Genomic DNA, 19,740 nt, shown 5'->3' with positions numbered 1-19,740 from the left:
AAAAAAAAAATACAATTAAATAGGCTTTTGGTAATTAGTGGGGCCCACATGGTTGGGTGTTATGGGCTTAAAACAATGAATTGGTTATACAAAAAAAGGTCTAATAATGTTGTGGGCCCTTTGTGTTCCATGTTTTGTCTGGCCCATTATCCGCACGCCTTTTATTATTTTAAATATATCATTTTCAAATTTATGCCATTGTTGACTTATATTAAATAATTTACATTTCATTTCAAAATTAAAAAAATAATAATAAAGCTACTTTAATGAGCTCCATGTTGTTTTAATGATTATATATGAACATTAATTATTTTTAAAAATAAAAAATATTTAAAATCCTTGTTTTCTTCTTTAATTTTTTTAATATAATTATTTCATTTTCGACTGTATTGTCTGTACCAACTGCCATTCAGCTAATAAGCTTGTGGAGCAATGCTTTCTGATACTGTATTTGAAGCAGTTGTTTGAATTTCTTATGATATGCAACTGAACGATTTCTTACAAATGAGAAAAAAACGGCGGTTTGAATTAGCACTCCCCGATTATATATCTCCCGAGATTAAAGAAAAGATGGGCAATTTGTCTTTTCAGAGCTATCCCCGCACTAAAAAAAACTATGCTCCAGGTCCAGTACTTAAAATATATGGATTCGACATTTCATGACCTTAACAGTCTTCTCAGACTAACGGAGTCATTTAAGCATGTTTTGTTCTCATTACATGTTTTTTTAGAACTATTTAAAAAAAACTGTGTTGACACCGATAATAACTACAATTTTTATAATCTTTAGGACCATTCTCGTTAAAAATCTGGTTAGAAAAAAAATTATTTTTAAAAATTAAAATTATATATAGTTTTTTTTTTTAATTGAAGCTATAATTGTATCATAATTATTTTCATAAAATAATAACAGTAATAATTATGGTTAATGATTATTAAAATAATATATGATAAAGAATATTAGAAAACAAATTTTATTAATAATTAACACCAAAACTTCGGCTTAAATTTTGCAGCAATTATAGGAAAGAGTAATGTTTTTATTCCAATAATGAAATATAATATATATTTTCTTATCAAATATATAATACCTAATTAATTAAAATAAAAATAATCATTATGAAATTCACAATTAATATTTCTTGAATATTATGAATTAGGATTAGAATTAAGTTAATTATATAATCAATTACTTTACTTTTAAAAAAGTAATTATAATTAATGTTTTTTTTTTTTTTTTTGTTATTTTCACAATCAAAATCAAAATTAAAATTTGGGGTTGCCCTTTCACATCATGAAAAGCCATTATTATTATTATTTTTATAATAAAAATAAGCTCGGGAGCAATGTAACACGAATTAGGTTAAACTTACTTTTTCGTTTAAATTACGTCATTTAGCCATATTGATAAAAAAAAATTAAAATTTAACGCCGATGTTATTGTTCAAAATTATTTGGATTTAAAAATAATTAATGAGATCGTCTTTCTGTATATATTTTAAAAATAATTAATAAAAGAGTGTGCCTAACAGACGTTTTATAATCATGAGATTGACAATGATACGTAACAGATCAAAGTAGACAGTATCTACTAGTAGTGAGCTTGAGTCAATTAGGGTATTAATACCCTTTGTTATAAGTGGGAAGTTTGAATTCTCTCCCGAGAAAAGTATTGATCTCGAGAATAAGAGAGAGAAAATTACTACTCAAATCCTAAATCAGTGAAGTGTTTGTTGGAGAGCACGGGCATAGCTCAATTAACATAAGAGGTTTAAGATTCAAATTCTCCACCCCTGAAGTATAGTTGAACCGAGCATTGCTCAACTAACATAACATATATAATCTTGACAAAAAGGTTCGAGATTCGAATTCTCCACCTAACGTATATCTGAACTGTGCCTAGCTCAACTAACATAGCATATATAGTCTTGACTAAGAGGTTCGAGATTCGAATTCTCCACCTAACGTATAGTTGAACCGAACATAGTTCAACTAACATAACATATCTAGTCTTGAATAAGAGGTTCGAGATTCGAATTCTCCACCTAATGTATAGTTGAACCGTGCCTAGCTCAACTAACATAACATAACATAATATAACATATATAGTCTCGACTAAAGGTTCGAGATTTAAATTCTCCACCTAACGTATAGTTGAACCGTGCCTAGCTCAACTAACACAACATATATAGTCTTGACTAAGAGGTTCGAGATTCGAATTCTCCACCTAACGTATAGCTAAACCGAGCATAACTCAACTAACACAACATATATAGTCTTGACTAAGAGGTTCGAAATTCGAATTCTCCACCTGACGTATAGCTAAACCGAGCATAGCTCAACTAACACAACATATATAGTCTTGACTAAGAGGTTCGAGATTCGAATTCTCCACCTGATGTATAGCTGAACTGAATATAACTCAACTAACATAACGTATATAGTCTTGACTAAGAGGTTCGAGATTCAAATTCTTCACATAACGTATAGCTGAACGAAATGAAAAGCGTGTCGGGACACAGAATAACCTAAATTCTAGAAAAGGAGAGAGAAATAAACAAGAGAGAGAGGGAGAAAACAACCCAAATCTTAAAAGTATGAAACAGAATCACTAAAACCTTAAAGCATGAGAAAAAGAATTAACCAAACCTTAAAAAAAACAGTGTGAGAGAGACAATATCCAAACATTAAGAAATGAATGAGAATAAAAAATTACCCAAAATATAAAAATGGTAACAGAATTCCATTATTATTCAAACATATACATGTGAACATAATTCAATGTATACTAACTTTCTAAATCCATTCATACATTGGAATCTTCCCTCCTAATAATTTTAAATAATTATCGAACTCCGTGAAGATAATAACAATTATTTACATCGACGACACGTAGAGTAGAAGAAACTCGAACATTTGACTTTGTAATAAAAAAATATATGTATGAACTTACGACATGTACGTTGAGAGAAGACTCGAATATCTGACTAAGTAGTCGAGAATAGAGATGTCCATGAGGCGAGTAGAGGACGAGGAAGCTTTTTCTGTCCCCGTCCCCGTCCCCGCTTCTCGCAAAATTTTCCATTTATTTTCCTGGGATTTGGGATGGGGATTTCCCGTCATATTTTTGTGGGTTTTGGCCGTTACAAATGATATCAGAATCAGACACCAGACAATGTACCAACTAGTACGCTAGGCCCTGAAGAGGGGTGGATTGTGAGATCCCACATCGGTTGGAGAGGGGAACGAAACATTCCTTATAAGGGTGTGGAAACCTTCTCCTAGCAGACGCGTTTTAAAAACCTTAAGGGGAATCCCGAAAGTGAAAGCATAAAGAATACAATATCTGCTAGCGGTGGGTTTGAGTTGTTACATTCTTAGCCTCGTTTGGGACAGGTCCCTATAGGACCATGTCTTTCGTGGGTTAAATGGATAACCCTAATCGAGAGTATATGTCTTAACCAATTGAGCATATTCAAAATATGTATATTTCGTAGCGACTACTTTACACGAGATCAAATTATATTCGGTAAATTCTCTTCTTCCATACATCCAACAGTGTAAATTACTAGCCACGTTATTTCTCGAGACCAACCGAGAGAGAGAGGGAGGAAAGTTTTTAATAAGGTGGAAGTGAGCACATGGGATGGCTACCCCAACCGCCATAGCATGTAGTTTTTAAAGAGGTTTTAAGGGCATACCATTACTACCCACCATGCTTGTCTCACCCAAAAACAGCACCCCATGTGGGACCAATCCGCAATCCAACGGCTCTCAATACATCACCTTTTAATTCTCCTTTCCCTAATCTCCATCCTCAACCGTTGGATTCAAAAGGGCCTTTTGCCCTTAAAATTCAAAGACACCCTCCTTTAATTTGTGTAGCTCATTACCCAAACACCCTTACCTGCCCATGTCCCCACCTCTTACCTATTTGATTCCCCTTGCCCTTCCCATGCTCCCTACCCCACTCTCCTGGGCCCTACTCCTCTCTTTCTCCTCAATTTCCTTTTTAATTAATTAAGCTTTCGGGTCCGATGGGAGTTCAACACTGCTCTGAAAACGGTAGGGTCAGAGCCCTTAAATCGCAACCGTATCTCTATAGTTCAAATTTTCATTGTTTTATTTTCACTGTTCATGTACTAGCCAGATCTTGTAAATCAAATTGCTTGGTATTAAGCGCGTACTTACAGTCTTATAGGCTCTTTTTTCTCGAAATTCGCATTGAAATCATGAAATTTGAACATTCCTCAAACACTGTCGAAAACTACCGATTACGACTCAGTTGTTTCATGCACATACTTCATACAGTCCAATTTGAATTTTCAAATTAGGGTTTCGATTTTAAGCTGGGAGAGTTTCAAATTTACTCTCGTTTAAAAGCTTTCATTCCGTCTCGTTTATGTTTTGATGGGAATCTACGATATCAGATTAAAAAAACGACCCAGTGAAAACATGACTTTATTTTCTTTTGACTCTCAAATTCTAACGTTATTTCATTTTATATATATATATATATATGTGGGAAATCAAACTAAAATATAACTTCAAATAAAATTGAAGTTTTAATTTGTAGCGCGTGGTAAACACGCGCCTAAGTAGGGAAGTGGGGAAATTATAGCTCCTTTTGCTTTAATCGCCTTCTATAAAATACGTTTGAGTGTTATTTGAGCTTAACAAGCACTTCATTTCTCCTCTGATTCTCTGCACTTTCTGTTTGTTTCCCGAGAAAATAAAACACAACCCATCAGAAAATTCAAGAAACCCATTTCAGAGAAGGAAAAAAAATGGCGTTCGAGAAAGATCTCAACTTGGAAGCCACCGAGCTCCGATTAGGTCTGCCGGGAACTTCGCCGGACGATCAATCTTCTCCGATCAACCGAATCATCTCCAACAAAAGAGCTTTGCCGTCCGACGACCAGAACCCGCCGGAATCCGGCCGGGACAATAACTCCGATCTCACTAAATCCGCCCAAGAAAATCCCCCACCCACCAAGTAAGCACCTCATAATAAAAACTCAAACTTTATCTCTTATTTGAATAGAATTTGACGAAAAGATTTGAACTTTTCAGGGCACAAGTCGTGGGGTGGCCGCCGGTGAGATCGTTCAGAAAGAATTGTTTTCAAGCTAAGAAAAAAGATGAGGCGACGGCGGCGGCGGCGGCGATGGCGGCGGGAGGGATGTTCATTAAAGTAAGCATGGATGGAGCTCCTTTTCTAAGGAAAGTTGATCTCAAAACCTATCAAGGATATCCTGAGCTTCTTCAAGCTTTAGAGAACATGTTCAAATTCTCTCTTGGTAATTTTCTTAAACATGGATCTCGACATCATAATCGCTCTAGAATGAAAATTTATTCAACTTTCGTCGTGTTTTTGCAGGTAAGTTTTGCGAGAGAGAAGGGTATAACGGGTCGGAATTTGTTCCAACTTATGAAGATAAAGATGGCGATTGGATGCTCGTCGGTGACGTTCCCTGGGAGTAAGTTTCAATCTCTACCTAAAATAACAAGCATGCAACTTTTTTCTCGTAGTTTCATACATATTTGTCACGACCTAAAAAAATCTTATCAACCCAATTCAACTGATACATCTGAGTTTGATTATGAACTTATTTTGATTGAATTAGCCGATAAATTTTCTTAAAATTAGATTTGATTACTGAACCAACCAGAATTTATCGTTTTTTAGATTCAACCCACGAACAATTTTATTATAACGGTGACGTTCGATAATTTTTTTCGTTGATCGTGAGATTCGGTTTAGGTTTAGGTTTTGGTTCGAGTAACTAACGGTGGGTTTATTCGAAAATTTGTAGAATGTTCATGGGGTCATGCAAGAAGCTTAGGATCATGAAGGGATCAGAAGCCAAAGGGTTGAGCAGTGGATCAGTGTGAAGAACAAAAAAGGAAGAAGAAAAGGGATCAGAGGGCACCCAAATGGCTCTCTTTTTTACGATCATCGGAAAAGCTGCCGAAGTTCATCACAGCCGCCGTGGATTCGCCGGCGACAGCTCCGATGATCCGACCAAATTGTCGTGTAAATTTTTATGAAAAATCAGATCTTGATTTTCTTTTTTAGAGAGAGAGGTTGATGATGAAGAAACCCAAAAAGACAAGTTTTTTTTTTTTTTTTTTTTTTTGGTGATTATTCATATTAATTCTTGGAAATTATGTTAATTACCTTTGTATATGTAATTTAATGTGACATAATCATCAATTGCAAGAGAAAATATATTTATTTTTTGTTTCTATAATTTTTGTTAAATTGCAATTTTAGTCCTATTTAGTATTTAAATTTTTAGTTTTTAAAATTAATTTATGATTAATTTTAAAAAAAAATTATTTTATTTTCTTAATTTTCTCAAATTTGTTTCCCATGGATGATAATAATAGGCAAATTTACAAATTAAAATGGAAAAGGGATTGAATTTTTTTTTACCCATTATTTTTTTGTTATTAATTTACTATTTTAATTAAAAAAAAAATCAAAATTCTAACAAAATTTCAAAGATTACATATAATGTTTTCAAAATAAAAAAATTGTGATAACAAAAGAAGTTTATTTTTTAAAAATAGATAATTAACTCTAAAAGTAATTTTTAGATAGAAATATAAATTTTAAATCTATTAAAATTTCTCCGATATTTTAAAAATTCGTATTTTATCAACTAAATTAACATAATTTTCAAGACTAAGTGAGATTTGGAGAGAAAAATCAAACATTTTTTTATAATGGTGTTGAAACCTCTCTCTAGCAAACACATTTTAAAACTGTGAAGTTGACAGCGATACATAACGGGTCAAAACAGGCAATATCTACTAGTAGTATCTTGGTTGTTACAAATGGTTTCAAAGCTAGACACCGGATGGTGTGCCAACGAAGGACTTGGGCTATTACAAATGGTATGAGAGACATACACTGGGTGATATACTAGCTAGGACGCTGGACTCGCAAGGGGAATGCATTGTGAGATCTCATATTGGAGAGGGGAACGAAACATTTTTTTATAAGAGTGGATTACCAGCGGGTGACTAACGACCATAGCAAACTAATTTTACCAGCATTTTGGACATTGTGGATAAGGCACCAAAATAGTTGAAAATTAAAGAGGGTAATCCACCAATTAAAGCAAACTAATCCAAAAAAATGTTGAACAAATAAACACATTAACCAACTAATTCAACAAACTTAATTATTATCTCCAACTTTAGTGAAAGTAATTTATATTATAAATCATTCCAATTATATATGATAGTTTCCTTTTTTTAAGTATAAATTAATTTTTAAAACTGTAAAAATAAATTATTTAACGGAGAGTTATCATTTTTTTTTATTTTAAACTGTAAATAAAACAAGATTAACAGAGAAATTACAGAATGAAATGGTCTCTAAGTACAATAACCTCCACCCAGCTAAACCATGGTTCGTTACAAGAGAACTCACTCCTGGTTTGTCTTACAATACATCATCAAACAATTGTGTTCATATGAAAAAAAAAAAAAAAACGCTCTTCTCCCATAAAAAAAAAAAAAAAACATGTCAAAATAATTAGAGATCGTAAGACTTGAGCTCAATGCTTTGCAGTCTTGAGTATGCTTCCAGGATAGACTGAGTTCCGGAAAGAAGATTATCTCAACCAACTCCCGCATATTATTATTATTATTATGATCATGCCCTATACCGCAGTCTTGACTTCGGGAGTGGAAGCAAATCCGACTTCGTGGAGGACTCATGCCTCGGTAAGCTCAACAAAACCAACCATGTGGATGAAGCTGTTTGTCACGAGCATCAAATCCTCACTGACATCCATTTCATTTTTAACTTTCTATTTATTATTTTCTTCATTCTAACTCGACCATAAAAGTGTCTTTATTATTCATCGTACATAGATTTTACATGCTCTGTCCCAAACATAATATGAAACTAAGATCGAGACAACAAACTCTAAAAATTTGAAATTAGTTTTTACTCATTTGTAACGACACAGGCCCACCGGTAGCAGATATTGTCCTCTTTGGGCTTTCCCTTTCGGGCTCCCCTCCTCAAGGCTTTAAAACGCGTCTATTAGGGGAAGATTTCCACACCTTTATAAAGGGTGGTTTGTTCTCCTCCCCCAACCAATGTGGGACATCACAATCCACCCTTCTTTGGGGCCCAGCGTCCTCACGGGCAGTATTTCCTTCCTCCAATCGATGTGGGACCGCCCCCAAATCTACCACTTTGGGGCCAGAGTCCTCACTGGCACACCGCCTTGTGTCTACCCCTTTGGGGAAGAGCGAGAAGGTTGGCACATCGTTCGGTGTCGGGCTCTGATACCATTTGTAAATTTGTAAATTTGTAAATTTATTGCTAATTTAAATTAATTCATAATTGATTTTTTAATATGGAAAATAAAAAATTCCAAAAATTAATATCATCGTTTTAATTTTGGAGAAAAAATGTTGAAACGTTGACCATGGAAATGACACGTGGACAAAAATGACCAGAGGAGCGCCCTCCAAAATTATAAATCATTTTAAAAAAATAAAAAAGAAAAAAAACCAATCTCAACGCCGAAATCTTTTTTCTCTGTCTTTTGTCTCTCTCTCTCTCTTAGCTGATAAACTGTGTATTCCCAACTCTTCGTCTTCCTCAAATTCCCCTCTCCGAAACCCTAGCTTCCCATGATTTCCGCATTATAGATCTCCCAGTTCATCCTTGGGTCACGGAAAAGCCCTAATCATGGCGGCCGAGCTAGGCCAGCAAACGGTCGAATTCTCTGCCCTGGTTTCTCGTGCTGCTGAGGACTCCTTCCTCTCCCTCAAAGAACTTGTAGACAACTCTAAATCCTCTGACCAATCCGATTCCGAGAAGAAAATTAACATTCTCAAGTATGTCTACAAGACCCAGCAGAGGGTACTCCGCCTTTATGCCCTTGCCAAGTGGTGCCAACAGGTTGGTTCCTTTACTCTTTGTCTTCCTTTACTTGAATTTTGGAATTTAATGTCTTCTAAGTTTAAACTCTCTCTCTTGGGAATTGAGCATACCCTGATTTTAGTGTTCTTCGTGAATATGGAAGAAGAGTGGCCATTTCTTTAGCTGTTTGCGTCTCTCGGAAGTAGAATTGCTAGGTGAGGCCGTTTCGAATTAGACATCCCACATTCTGGAGGTTATTTTTCTTATAATTGACTATGAATGGCTCATGATCATGTTGATTAGGCTTTGTGGAAGACAAAGTTAGGTATAACTGTATGAGTGCATTAACAATCTTCTTGATTGTTTTTGATTCGAGTCGAGGTGAAGGCTTTTCTGTCTGCCATACTAGGGAAGGAATCTCTGTTCTTGTTTATCTTCGTTGCCCAAGAAGATTGATTGATGGAGGGGTGTGAAGAAGCTATATTGAAGGTTTTTAGTAGGGAGGGCATTCACTTCAGTTAGCTACCCTTGAGGAATTATCTTGTTGGGGTGTAGGATCAAACCAACAATATCAGTATTCAAGATGAGTTGGTATTGGCTAGTTTGATAGTTGGGTTTGTTGACATCGATTTATTTTAGTTGATTAGAAACCATTCCATTCACCAAGGATCATAGAGAAAGATGAAGATTGGCTTTATCTAAGTAGCTACAAGAGGTTACAAGAAAGGCCCGGTTGGCACGGATAAAAAAGGACTATAAATTACAGAATTCTCTGGACAGGAGATCCCATCTAAAAGCTAAAAATCTAGTGAGATTCATAGTCACTGAAGCTCCTATTCTTTACTTCAAATATTTTTGTATTCTTCTCCACCCAAATTTCCCAAAGAAGGTATTTGGCATCATTGTTCCATAGAAATTTAGCTATCTTTAAAAAATGCGAACATGAAAGTTGAACCATGCGCTGTTGCTCACCGTCTATATGAAAACACCAATCAACCCAGGGGCATCCAGAAACTTATGGAAACAGCTAGTACTGAAAGTTGCTCACTGTCTTTGGAAGGTTGCATCCTTGTCCATTAGGGATGGGGTATTGTTTTTTGTTAGAATCCAGTGTATAAGAACGCTGCTCTTCTTGGCAAGTAGTTGTGGTGCTTCTTTCTAGATTCTCTAGCTGTATGGCAACAGATTGGCAATAAGTTTTGGTTGTATCAAATGCATGTACTCTGTTACCAGTATATGCTTAGGCACTTAGTGTTGAAAACTTCTTATGACCATGTGTCTTGCATTTGCCTTTAGGAACACTGTTGGGTTGGTCCCAATTCCTTAAATTTTCTTTTTGCCACCATCTTTATAAATTCTCTACTGCTAGAAATACGAAACTAGCTTCTTGGTTGAGTCCCATTCCCCTAGTTTTTGATTTAGAAGTTAAAATCATAAGAAGTCTTTTGATCTTTCGTTTCTCTTCTTTCTAGTTGTCTTTATAACCTAGGAATACGGGACTGGCTTCTTGATCAGGTCCCTTTCTCTTAATTTTTCATTAGAAGGAATTAAAATGGTGACAAGTCTCTTGATGCAATCAACACCCAAAAAAGTTAAATTGTCAAATGATAACAATTTACTCCATAGCAGTAAGGATAAATGGATGTGACCCCTGGACATCAACTTCACCGTACAATCCCTTTATGCTTCCTTTCTGAACCATGGATCTTTGCCCTTGTATACCTCAATTTGGCAAGGTTGCTGCCCAAAAAAGTTCGAATTTTCCTATGGGAGATGTCCCACGATGCAACAACACCCCAAATATGGTTCAAAAAAGGGCTACTTTTCAAGCTCTCTCGTCCAATTGGTGTCAAACGATAGAGAATCTAGAAGTCAATCTCACCTATTTACCGATTGCCCCTTTACCCGAGGCTTCTGGAATTTGATGCTTGCAATCTTCAATTGGTTCATGACCTTACCAGTCAGCATTTTTTGATTTCACCTCTACTATGCTTACGAGGAATCCTTTCAAACTAGGTTCCTAAACATAATACTCAATCATTGCCCTCAATCTTAATCGACTCCTACAAGTATTTCTTAGAAACTTGCTCCATATGGTTACTTACTTGATTGTAGACTTCTCGAGCTTGTTTGGGGTCTTTGAGGATATTTCAAATTTCTCCAAAATTCCTCAATATGCCCTAAATTAAGTCAAAACAATAAAACTGATGAAAATGGGTAGCTTCAAATTCGTTGAAGAGAAGGTTGAGAAACTAACTGTCGACTGTATGGTTATATTCTCTAACTTGCGTGCATGCCATTTTTCTTTCCTTCCTTCTTTTTTATTTATTTATTTATTTTTGAAAAACATCTTTTATTTATTTTCTTGAAATTCCAGGTGTTACAGTAGACATGAGTTCATCCACTTGGCCTTTTACATTTTTATATTCCTTTTTTAAAGTTAAATTCAAAGTTGATAATTTGGATAAGGGATACACTTCTCTTCATTCTTAAATTATATTTTCTCTTGTTTTACTCTCTACCTCTTTGCTTGCAGGTTCCATTGATTCAATACTGTCAGCAACTTGCATCAACTTTGTCGAGTCATGATACATGCTTTACACAAACTGCAGATTCTTTATTCTTCATGCATGAGGGGCTACAGCAAGCTCGTGCACCTATTTATGATGTTCCATCTGCTACTGAAATTCTCCTTTCTGGCACCTATGAGCGTCTACCAAAATGTGTAGAAGATATCAGTATTCAGGGAACACTAACTGAAGAACAACAAAAGAATGCGTTAAAAAAGTTGGAGATTTTAGTACGGTCTAAGTTACTGGATGTCTCACTTCCAAAAGAAATTTCTGAAGTAAAAGTCAGTGATGGTACAGCACTGCTTCGTGTAGATGGGGAATTTAAGGTTTTAGTTACTCTTGGCTACAGAGGACACTTATCGATGTGGAGAATACTGCATTTGGAGCTGCTAGTTGGAGAGAGAAGGGGACTTGTGAAACTGGAAGAAGTGCACCGTCATGTCCTTGGAGATGATTTGGAACGCAGGATGGCTGCAGCTGAAAATCCATTCACTACACTATATTCAATTTTGCATGAACTTTGCATTTCACTCGTTATGGATACTGTCTTAAAGCAAGTGCATTCTCTTAGACAAGGAAGATGGAGAGATGCTATTCGATTTGATATCATATCTGATGGTATGACAGGTGGTTCCTCACAATTTAACCATGATGGAGAAACTGACTTATCTGGTCTTCGAACCCCGGGGTTGAAAATCATGTATTGGTTGGATTTTGATAAAAACACTGGTAGTTCTGATCCAGGATCATGTCCTTTCATTAAAATTGAACCTGGACCAGATATGCAGATAAAGTGTATCCACAGTACATTTGTCATAGATCCGATAACCAACAAGGAAGCAGAATTTTCTCTTGATCAAAGTTGCATCGATGTTGAAAAGTTGCTGTTGAGAGCTATATGTTGTAACAAATATACTCGGCTTCTTGAAATTCAAAAAGAATTGAAGAAAAATATTCAAATTTGTCGAACAGAAGATGATGTTCTTCTTCAGCACCATGTTGAGGAGCCTAATGTTGACCATAAAAAGGTTGAACGTTTACATCATTCCTTTTCTTCATACTCCTATAAATTTTACTGCGTTGAACAATAAAGTTGTTTTGTCATGTCTAGTTTACTACTCTCTTCTCCCTTTAATTTAGACATGAAGGGTGCTTTGTTTGAATACTACCATCCCCCATCACAACCATTTATACGGGATGGTATTTTTAGTCTTTTCCGACTTTAGGCTCAGGATCATTCGATTAGAAAAGTCAATTCATTAAGGTGAGAGTTAACAGGATTTAGGAAGAAATGGTGAAGGGTTTGCGCTCAGTTGTGTATAAGAGTTTATGTTTGTGGTTCTCGTTCACCATTGTGAGAATTTTTTTATGGTCTTCTTTTTCCTTCCCATCTTTTATTGAGGCATAATCTTCAGAGGACATGCAATTTCTTGATTGAGGCAATTTCATTTTATGGTATCAATTACTTTTAATTTTTCTTAATTTCATGTCCTTTATTTTATTCCATTATTTTTCAAGTGAAAATGGTTTGCATATCTGCAAATCATGGTTATTTGCAATTAGAAAAGTGGTTAGGCTTTTCATTTTTTGTTCTCTTTGCTACTGGTCGTAGGAATTTGCTATTTATCTATTTTTGCTGCATACGTATGTAATGGCACTGAACTAGATTTCCTCTTTCTTTACTCTTCTTATAACATCTTCCTTCTTTGCAGAAGGATAAAATTCATGACCCCTCTGCATATGAGGGAGAAGAAATATTACGGGTGCGTGCTTACGGCTCATCATTCTTCACCCTTGGAATAAATACAAGGTATTCTTCTTTTGAGATGATATTAGCTAAAAAGAAAATAAAGTTGCTACACTACATTAGGTGTTTGATGGATTTTCAATTATTTATGATTAAAATTTCATATCAAGCCAAAATCAAGTAAATCGAGTTTGGTAAAGCAAACTTAACTAATGATCAATTTGATCATTTGATAAATATTTGCTCTGAAATTTAAAATTAAATAAATACAATTTATCCTTCTTGAAAAGAAATACAGGATCGTACAGAATGCTACAATTTATACTTTTCTATCAATTAGCGTAATTTCCCATGTCAACATGCTTCTCCTATATTTTTGACAAATTTGGAAGAGAATTTTATAAATTGCAATTCCTTAAATTGTTTATTTGTTTTTAGTGGAATTAATGCTACAGTTCTTATATAAAAAGAAAGAAAGAATTAGTGCTACATTCAACATATCCTAGTGCGAAATTATTTTGCATGCATTGAGGATATATGTATATTACACAAAGGAATAGGTAGAACTGGTGGTAAATGGAAATTTGTTGGACTAATAACGGTAAGAAGGAAGAATGACTAAAAATCGAACCGGAGAATTTTATGTAATCAGTAAATTGCATCTACGATAAGTTGCAAAGTAGAGAAAGAGAAGGAACGAAACTATTTCCAAATTGATTGTGGAGGTTATTCAATGTGAAGAAGTCAGTTGTGTATTCATATTCTTTTTAATTTATAAAAATTAAGGATTATACAACTAAAGAGTCCATGTTTTATTTAATATAATTATTTATGTTGATGGTTATGATAATAAGTGTAGTTAAAGTATTGGAAGCGTTTGTTTGTAGAACTTCTTTTCTATGAATGTGGTTATGATTTTATAGATTGGTTTCACAAAAAATTCACGAAACAATGATTTTATAAACTGGTAGTTAAAATCATTCGAGAGTTTGATTAATTCAACATAAAAAAGAATAGTACCACAATATTTATGGAATTAATCCTAATGTTTGTGTACCATCGAAATTGTCGAGAGAAAAGTTATAGATGTCAATTAAGTATTGTAAACTGTGATTAAATGCAGGTGATCTTTCATTAAAACATATTAGTCCAAAAAATGTTTCAGTTTAATGTTGCCTTTTAGTATATCATAGATTTCCTTCAGCTTCTTTGTCTCTTACCTACGATTTTGTTTGTAGGAATGGTCGCTTTCTTCTTCAGTCTTCCCACAATAAACTTGCAACCGCATCACTGACAGATTGTGAAGAAGCTTTAAATCAAGGAAGTATGAATGCAACTGATGTTTTTATAAGATTGAGAAGCCGAAGTATTCTGCATCTGTTTGCATCTATTAGTAGATTTATGGGTCTTGAGGTATGGTTGTGCGTCTTATGTTCTTTGTAAAGAAGGAAACGACGTGATACATTGTGATTGCTACTAAGTGTTGTATAAATAAAAATCTAAATCTCTAAACATTTGCAGGTATATGAAAATGGGTCTTCTGCGGTTCGATTGCCAAAGAACATTTCAAATGGTTCAGCCATGTTGCTGATGGGATTTCCAGATTGTGGGAATTCATACTTTTTGTTCATGCAGCTTGACAAGGATTTCAAACCCCAGTTTAAATTGCTGGAGACGAAGTCAGATCCTACTGGTAAAGCCCGTGGTCTTAGTGATCTAAGCAATGTGATACACATGAAGAAAATTGACGTTGATCAGATACAGATACTTGAAGACGATCTGACCTTTAGTCTGCTTGACTGGGGAAAGCTGTTGCCCTCTTTACCAAATTCTGTCACAAATCAAACTTCCGAAAATGGTCTTCTTTCTGATATGAGCCTTCATGGTGCTCTGCAGATTGCTGGATATCCTCCATCCAGTTTCTCATCTGTTGTTGATGAAGTGTTTGGGTTGGAGAAGGGGCCTCCCACTGTACCTAATTTTTCCGTTTCAAATCCTTCTCAGTCTTTCAATTCAGCTGCATCTCCTTATGGTTCTCTCTCTAGTATTCATAATGTAAAGGCAGTTTCTTCTCCGAAGTGGGAAGTCGGTATGCAGCCATCCCAGGGTAATAATGTTGCGAAGCTCTCAAATATTCCTTCGCACAGCAACGGTTCCTTGTATTCAACAAGCAATTTAAAGGGTTCAGTGCATTCGACATCCCTGGGTTCTATTTCTTCTGGTCCGGGAAGGGGTGCTGCTATGAGACGACTTTCAAATTCAAAATCTGAACAGGATTTAACTTCCCTTAGATTCCCAAATCCTGTTGAGGTTGGTTCTTATACTGCGTTGGATGATGATCATATAAGTATGCCAAATGATACGTCAAAGGATGGGCTGTACGCAAATAGGTCTTCTCGGCTATTGTCTCCATCGCAACATGGTGGCTCTCGAATTTCTGCAAGCATAAAACCTAATGGATCCAGAAGTTCGCCAACTGCAGCTCCAACAGGGTCTTTAAAGCCTTCTGGATCTTGCTCATTGGTTTCTACTCCCGTATGTAAGACACTTTCTCTGAGTTTCTATGTTATTGGTTGACTGCGTGTAATTTAACAATTGAAGCTCTGAACTTATAAAAAAGGGATAGTTGTTTACTTTCACTAACTTGAGAGATGTACATTTTTCAGCCCAGAATCAAGATTCTTGCTCTAGTCCCGTGTATGAAAGTGGTCTAAAAAGTGACAGTTTTCCGAAGCGTACCGCTTTAGATGTGCTGAGCTTAATCCCGTCACTTAAAGGTATTTATGCACCTAATGGACTCTCTAAGAGAAGGAAGGTCTTGGAATCAGCTAGATTTACTAAACCCTCATCACAGTTGCTTATTTCAAAAGAAATGGTATCCAAAACTGAATACAGTTACGGTAACCTTATTGCTGAAGCGAACAAAGGCACTGCACCTTCGAGTACATATGTCTCTGCTCTGCTTCATGTAATCAGACACTGTTCACTATGTATCAAACATGCCAGGCTTACCAGCCAGATGGATGCACTTGATATTCCATATGTTGAAGAAGTTGGTTTAAGAAATGCATCAACAAATATATGGTTCCGGCTTCCATTTGCCAGAGATGATTCCTGGCAACACATATGCTTGAGACTTGGAAGGCCTGGAACCATGTGTTGGGATGTCAAGATACGTGACCAGCACTTCAGAGATTTGTGGGAGCTTCAGAAGAAAAGTAGTAAGTCTCCATGGGGCCCTGATGTTCGAATAGCGAATACATCTGACAAAGACTCTCACATTCGTTATGATCCGGAAGGTGTTATTCTCAGTTATCAATCAGTAGAGGCAGATAGCATAGACAAGTTGGTGGCAGATATACGAAGGCTCTCCAATGCAAGAACGTTTGCCATTGGGATGCGAAAACTGCTTGGGGTTGGAACAGATGCGAAGCTAGAAGAAAGTAGTCTGACCTCAGATGTCAAGGCACCAGTTACGAAAGGTGCACCTGACACGGTGGATAAGTTAACCGAACAGATGAGGAGGGCATTTAGAATTGAGGCAGTTGGGTTAATGAGCTTGTGGTTTAGTTTTGGTTCTGGTGTGCTGGCACGTTTTGTTGTAGAGTGGGAATCAGGTAAAGAGGGTTGCACTATGCACGTTTCACCTGATCAACTTTGGCCTCATACAAAGGTGCGTCTATTATATATGTGCCTTTGTCATGTTTTCTTCCAGTCATTAGGACATGAGTTCAAAAATTTGCCTGGATATATTTTCAGTTTTCATAAATATGTTAATGTGTATATATTTTCTGGTGTGAACAGTTTTTGGAAGATTTTATAAACGGAGCTGAAGTTGCATCACTCTTGGATTGCATTCGTCTCACTGCTGGACCACTACATGCTCTTGCAGCAGCAACCCGACCTGCTCGAGCTGGTCCTGTTTCAACCCTTCCTGGCATAGCTGCAGCTCTCTCATCCTTTCCAAAACATGGAGGATACACACCAACCCAGAGTGTTTTACCCGGCAGTTCAGCCGCGAACACTGGCCAAGTTACCAATGGCCCAATTGGGAACACTGTTTCTGCAAATGTTTCTGGCCCTCTTGCAAATCATAGCCTTCATGGGGCTGCAATGTTAGCTGCTGCTGGGCGTGGCGGGCCTGGCATTGCTCCTAGTTCATTGTTGCCAATAGATGTTTCTGTTGTGTTGCGTGGTCCATATTGGATAAGAATAATATATCGAAAACAATTTGCAGTTGACATGCGCTGCTTTGCAGGAGATCAAGTGTGGTTACAACCAGCAACGCCTGCGAAGGTCAACCCTTCCGTTGGAGGGTCATTACCATGCCCACAATTCCGGCCATTTATTATGGAGCATGTTGCCCAAGAATTAAATGGCTTAGAGCCAAACTTCCCAGGTGTTCAACAAACCGTTGGATTGTCAGCCCCAAACAATCAGAATCCAAATTCGAGCTCGATCACTGCTGCAAATGGAAACAGACCTAGTCTTCCTGGTTCTCCTGCAATGCCTAGGGCAGGAAATCAGGTGGCTAACATAAATCGTGTAGGAAATGCTCTGTCTGGATCTTCAAATTTGGTTTCTGTGAGCTCAGGATTGCCATTACGGAGATCACCAGGCACCGGTGTCCCTGCACACGTGAGAGGTGAACTGAATACAGCCATTATTGGACTGGGGGATGATGGGGGCTATGGAGGAGGTTGGGTTCCTCTTGTTGCTCTGAAGAAAGTTCTGAGAGGTATTCTCAAATACCTCGGAGTTCTTTGGCTGTTTGCCCAGCTTCCAGATCTTCTGAAAGAGATCCTAGGTTCAATTTTGAGGGACAACGAAGGTGCATTGCTGAATTTGGATCCTGAGCAGCCTGCCTTACGTTTCTTTGTGGGGTAAGTATGTTGCTGTTTTAATCCTATTTGTTTGATTTTGCTCTTATTTATTCATCACAACTTTGCTTTTCTTTTGAACTGCCCTCCAAAAACTGAATTCATGTTCCTTACTTTTGCACAAAAACCTGAGAGGTTCTGAATTTCTCCCAAAATTTTCTGATGAAGATGCAATAATAAAAAACATGTTCATTACTTCAACATGTGTTGTGCTACAGAACTTTGTTTTTATGGTAATTTCTGAAGGAATTTGCAATTCATCCAAGTACATATGTTGTGTAGGGGATATGTATTTGCTGTAAGCGTTCATAGAGTTCAACTGCTTCTCCAAGTGCTTAGCGTGAAGCGTTTCCATCATCAACAACAACAGCAACAAAACTCCACTACAGCACAAGAGGAGTTGACACAAACAGAAATTGGTGAAATATGTGATTATTTTAGCCGTCGTGTTGCATCAGAGCCATACGATGCTTCTCGTGTTGCCTCTTTCATTACTCTCCTCACGTTGCCAATATCGGTTTTAAGGGAATTTTTGAAATTGATAGCATGGAAAAAGGGAGTGGCTCAGGCACAGGGTGGAGATATTGCTCCTGCACAAAAACCCCGCATCGAATTGTGTCTTGAGAATCATTCTGGGTTGAGTATAGATGAAAAGTCTGAACGATCGACTTCGAAAAGCAATATCCATTATGATAGGCAACACAACTCTGTTGATTTCGCTCTCACTGTTGTACTCGATCCTGCTCATATACCACACATGAATGCAGCGGGTGGTGCTGCCTGGTTGCCATACTGTGTCTCAGTGAAGTTGAGATATTCCTTCGGTGAAAGCCCCGTTGTTTCGTTTCTTGGTATGGAAGGAAGCCACGGGGTCCGAGCATGCTGGCTACGCGTTGATGACTGGGAAAAATCTAAACAGAGGGTGGCTCGAACAGTCGAAGTGAGTAATTCAACCGGAGATTTTAGCCAAGGAAGGTTGAGAATTGTAGCAGATAGTGTCCAGAGAACATTGCATATGTGCCTTCAAGGATTGAGAGAGGGTAGTGAAATAACAGCAATTGCAGGCTCAACCTCGTAATGGGCAAATGTACCTGCCTCTCATTGGTATGGCATTATTTCACCATTTACTACATGTTCTTAAATCTTCGATTGACGAAGCACGCAACGACAGCGGAAGGTAGTTTATCGCAGAGATGACGATAAAATTGTGGGATAAAGTTGGAGGATCTTGTAACATTAGACTTCATTGGAGATGTGGCAACATGTCTAGGGAAATTTTTGGTCTAATTAGCTGATTTAGAGTTTCAGATTGATAGGTGCTGCTAGTTCGAATTGGATGCAGGTAAAGTAATGGTATTAGGCTCTTATGATATGCTTTAATGTCGGCCTATTGTAACATTGGGAAATCATTTTTTGGGTCTGATTTTGTAAATATTACACTAATCAGGCGATGTGTAAATTTAGTATGTTACACTTGTACACCTCCATACCCACTCTGCCTCAGCTGTTTCACTCCAACTCTGGAAAATAGGTTCCTCCATGTTATAAAGAGTACTCATTTAACCTAATGTTAAACTTGTGCAAGATGCCATTACCTCCTCCTCTTCCTTTCGCAATTCTTTCTTTAACATGTTTCATGGACTT

General features: G+C 36.7%; 2 protein-coding genes across 2 annotated transcripts; both read left to right on the top strand.

The window, feature by feature from the left end:
* The first annotated feature begins 4,665 nt into the window (after positions 1–4,665).
* LOC111806170 (auxin-induced protein 22D) lies at positions 4,666–6,254 on the top strand. The gene is made up of 4 exons (XM_023691542.2): positions 4,666–4,996; positions 5,074–5,300; positions 5,381–5,480; positions 5,817–6,254. Exons 1-4 carry the CDS (start codon positions 4,788–4,790, stop codon positions 5,893–5,895), a joined length of 615 nt encoding a protein of 204 aa, XP_023547310.2. The 5' UTR covers positions 4,666–4,787; the 3' UTR covers positions 5,896–6,254.
* A 2,293-nt stretch (positions 6,255–8,547) lies between these two features.
* Positions 8,548–19,695, top strand: LOC111806168 (mediator of RNA polymerase II transcription subunit 14). Its single transcript, XM_023691539.2, has 8 exons — positions 8,548–8,935; positions 11,433–12,497; positions 13,182–13,279; positions 14,455–14,629; positions 14,738–15,755; positions 15,883–16,889; positions 17,021–18,099; positions 18,379–19,695. Exons 1-8 carry the CDS (start codon positions 8,723–8,725, stop codon positions 19,172–19,174), a joined length of 5,451 nt encoding a protein of 1,816 aa, XP_023547307.2. The 5' UTR covers positions 8,548–8,722; the 3' UTR covers positions 19,175–19,695.
* Positions 19,696–19,740: the final 45 nt, after the last annotated feature.

The sequence above is a fragment of the Cucurbita pepo genome, chromosome 11 (genome assembly GCF_057944985.1).
Source record: "Cucurbita pepo subsp. pepo isolate OVF chromosome 11, ASM5794498v1, whole genome shotgun sequence".
Classification (NCBI taxonomy): Eukaryota; Viridiplantae; Streptophyta; class Magnoliopsida; order Cucurbitales; family Cucurbitaceae; genus Cucurbita; species Cucurbita pepo.
Note: the sequence above shows the minus strand (reverse complement) of the source record. Positions and strands in the feature narration are given on the sequence as shown.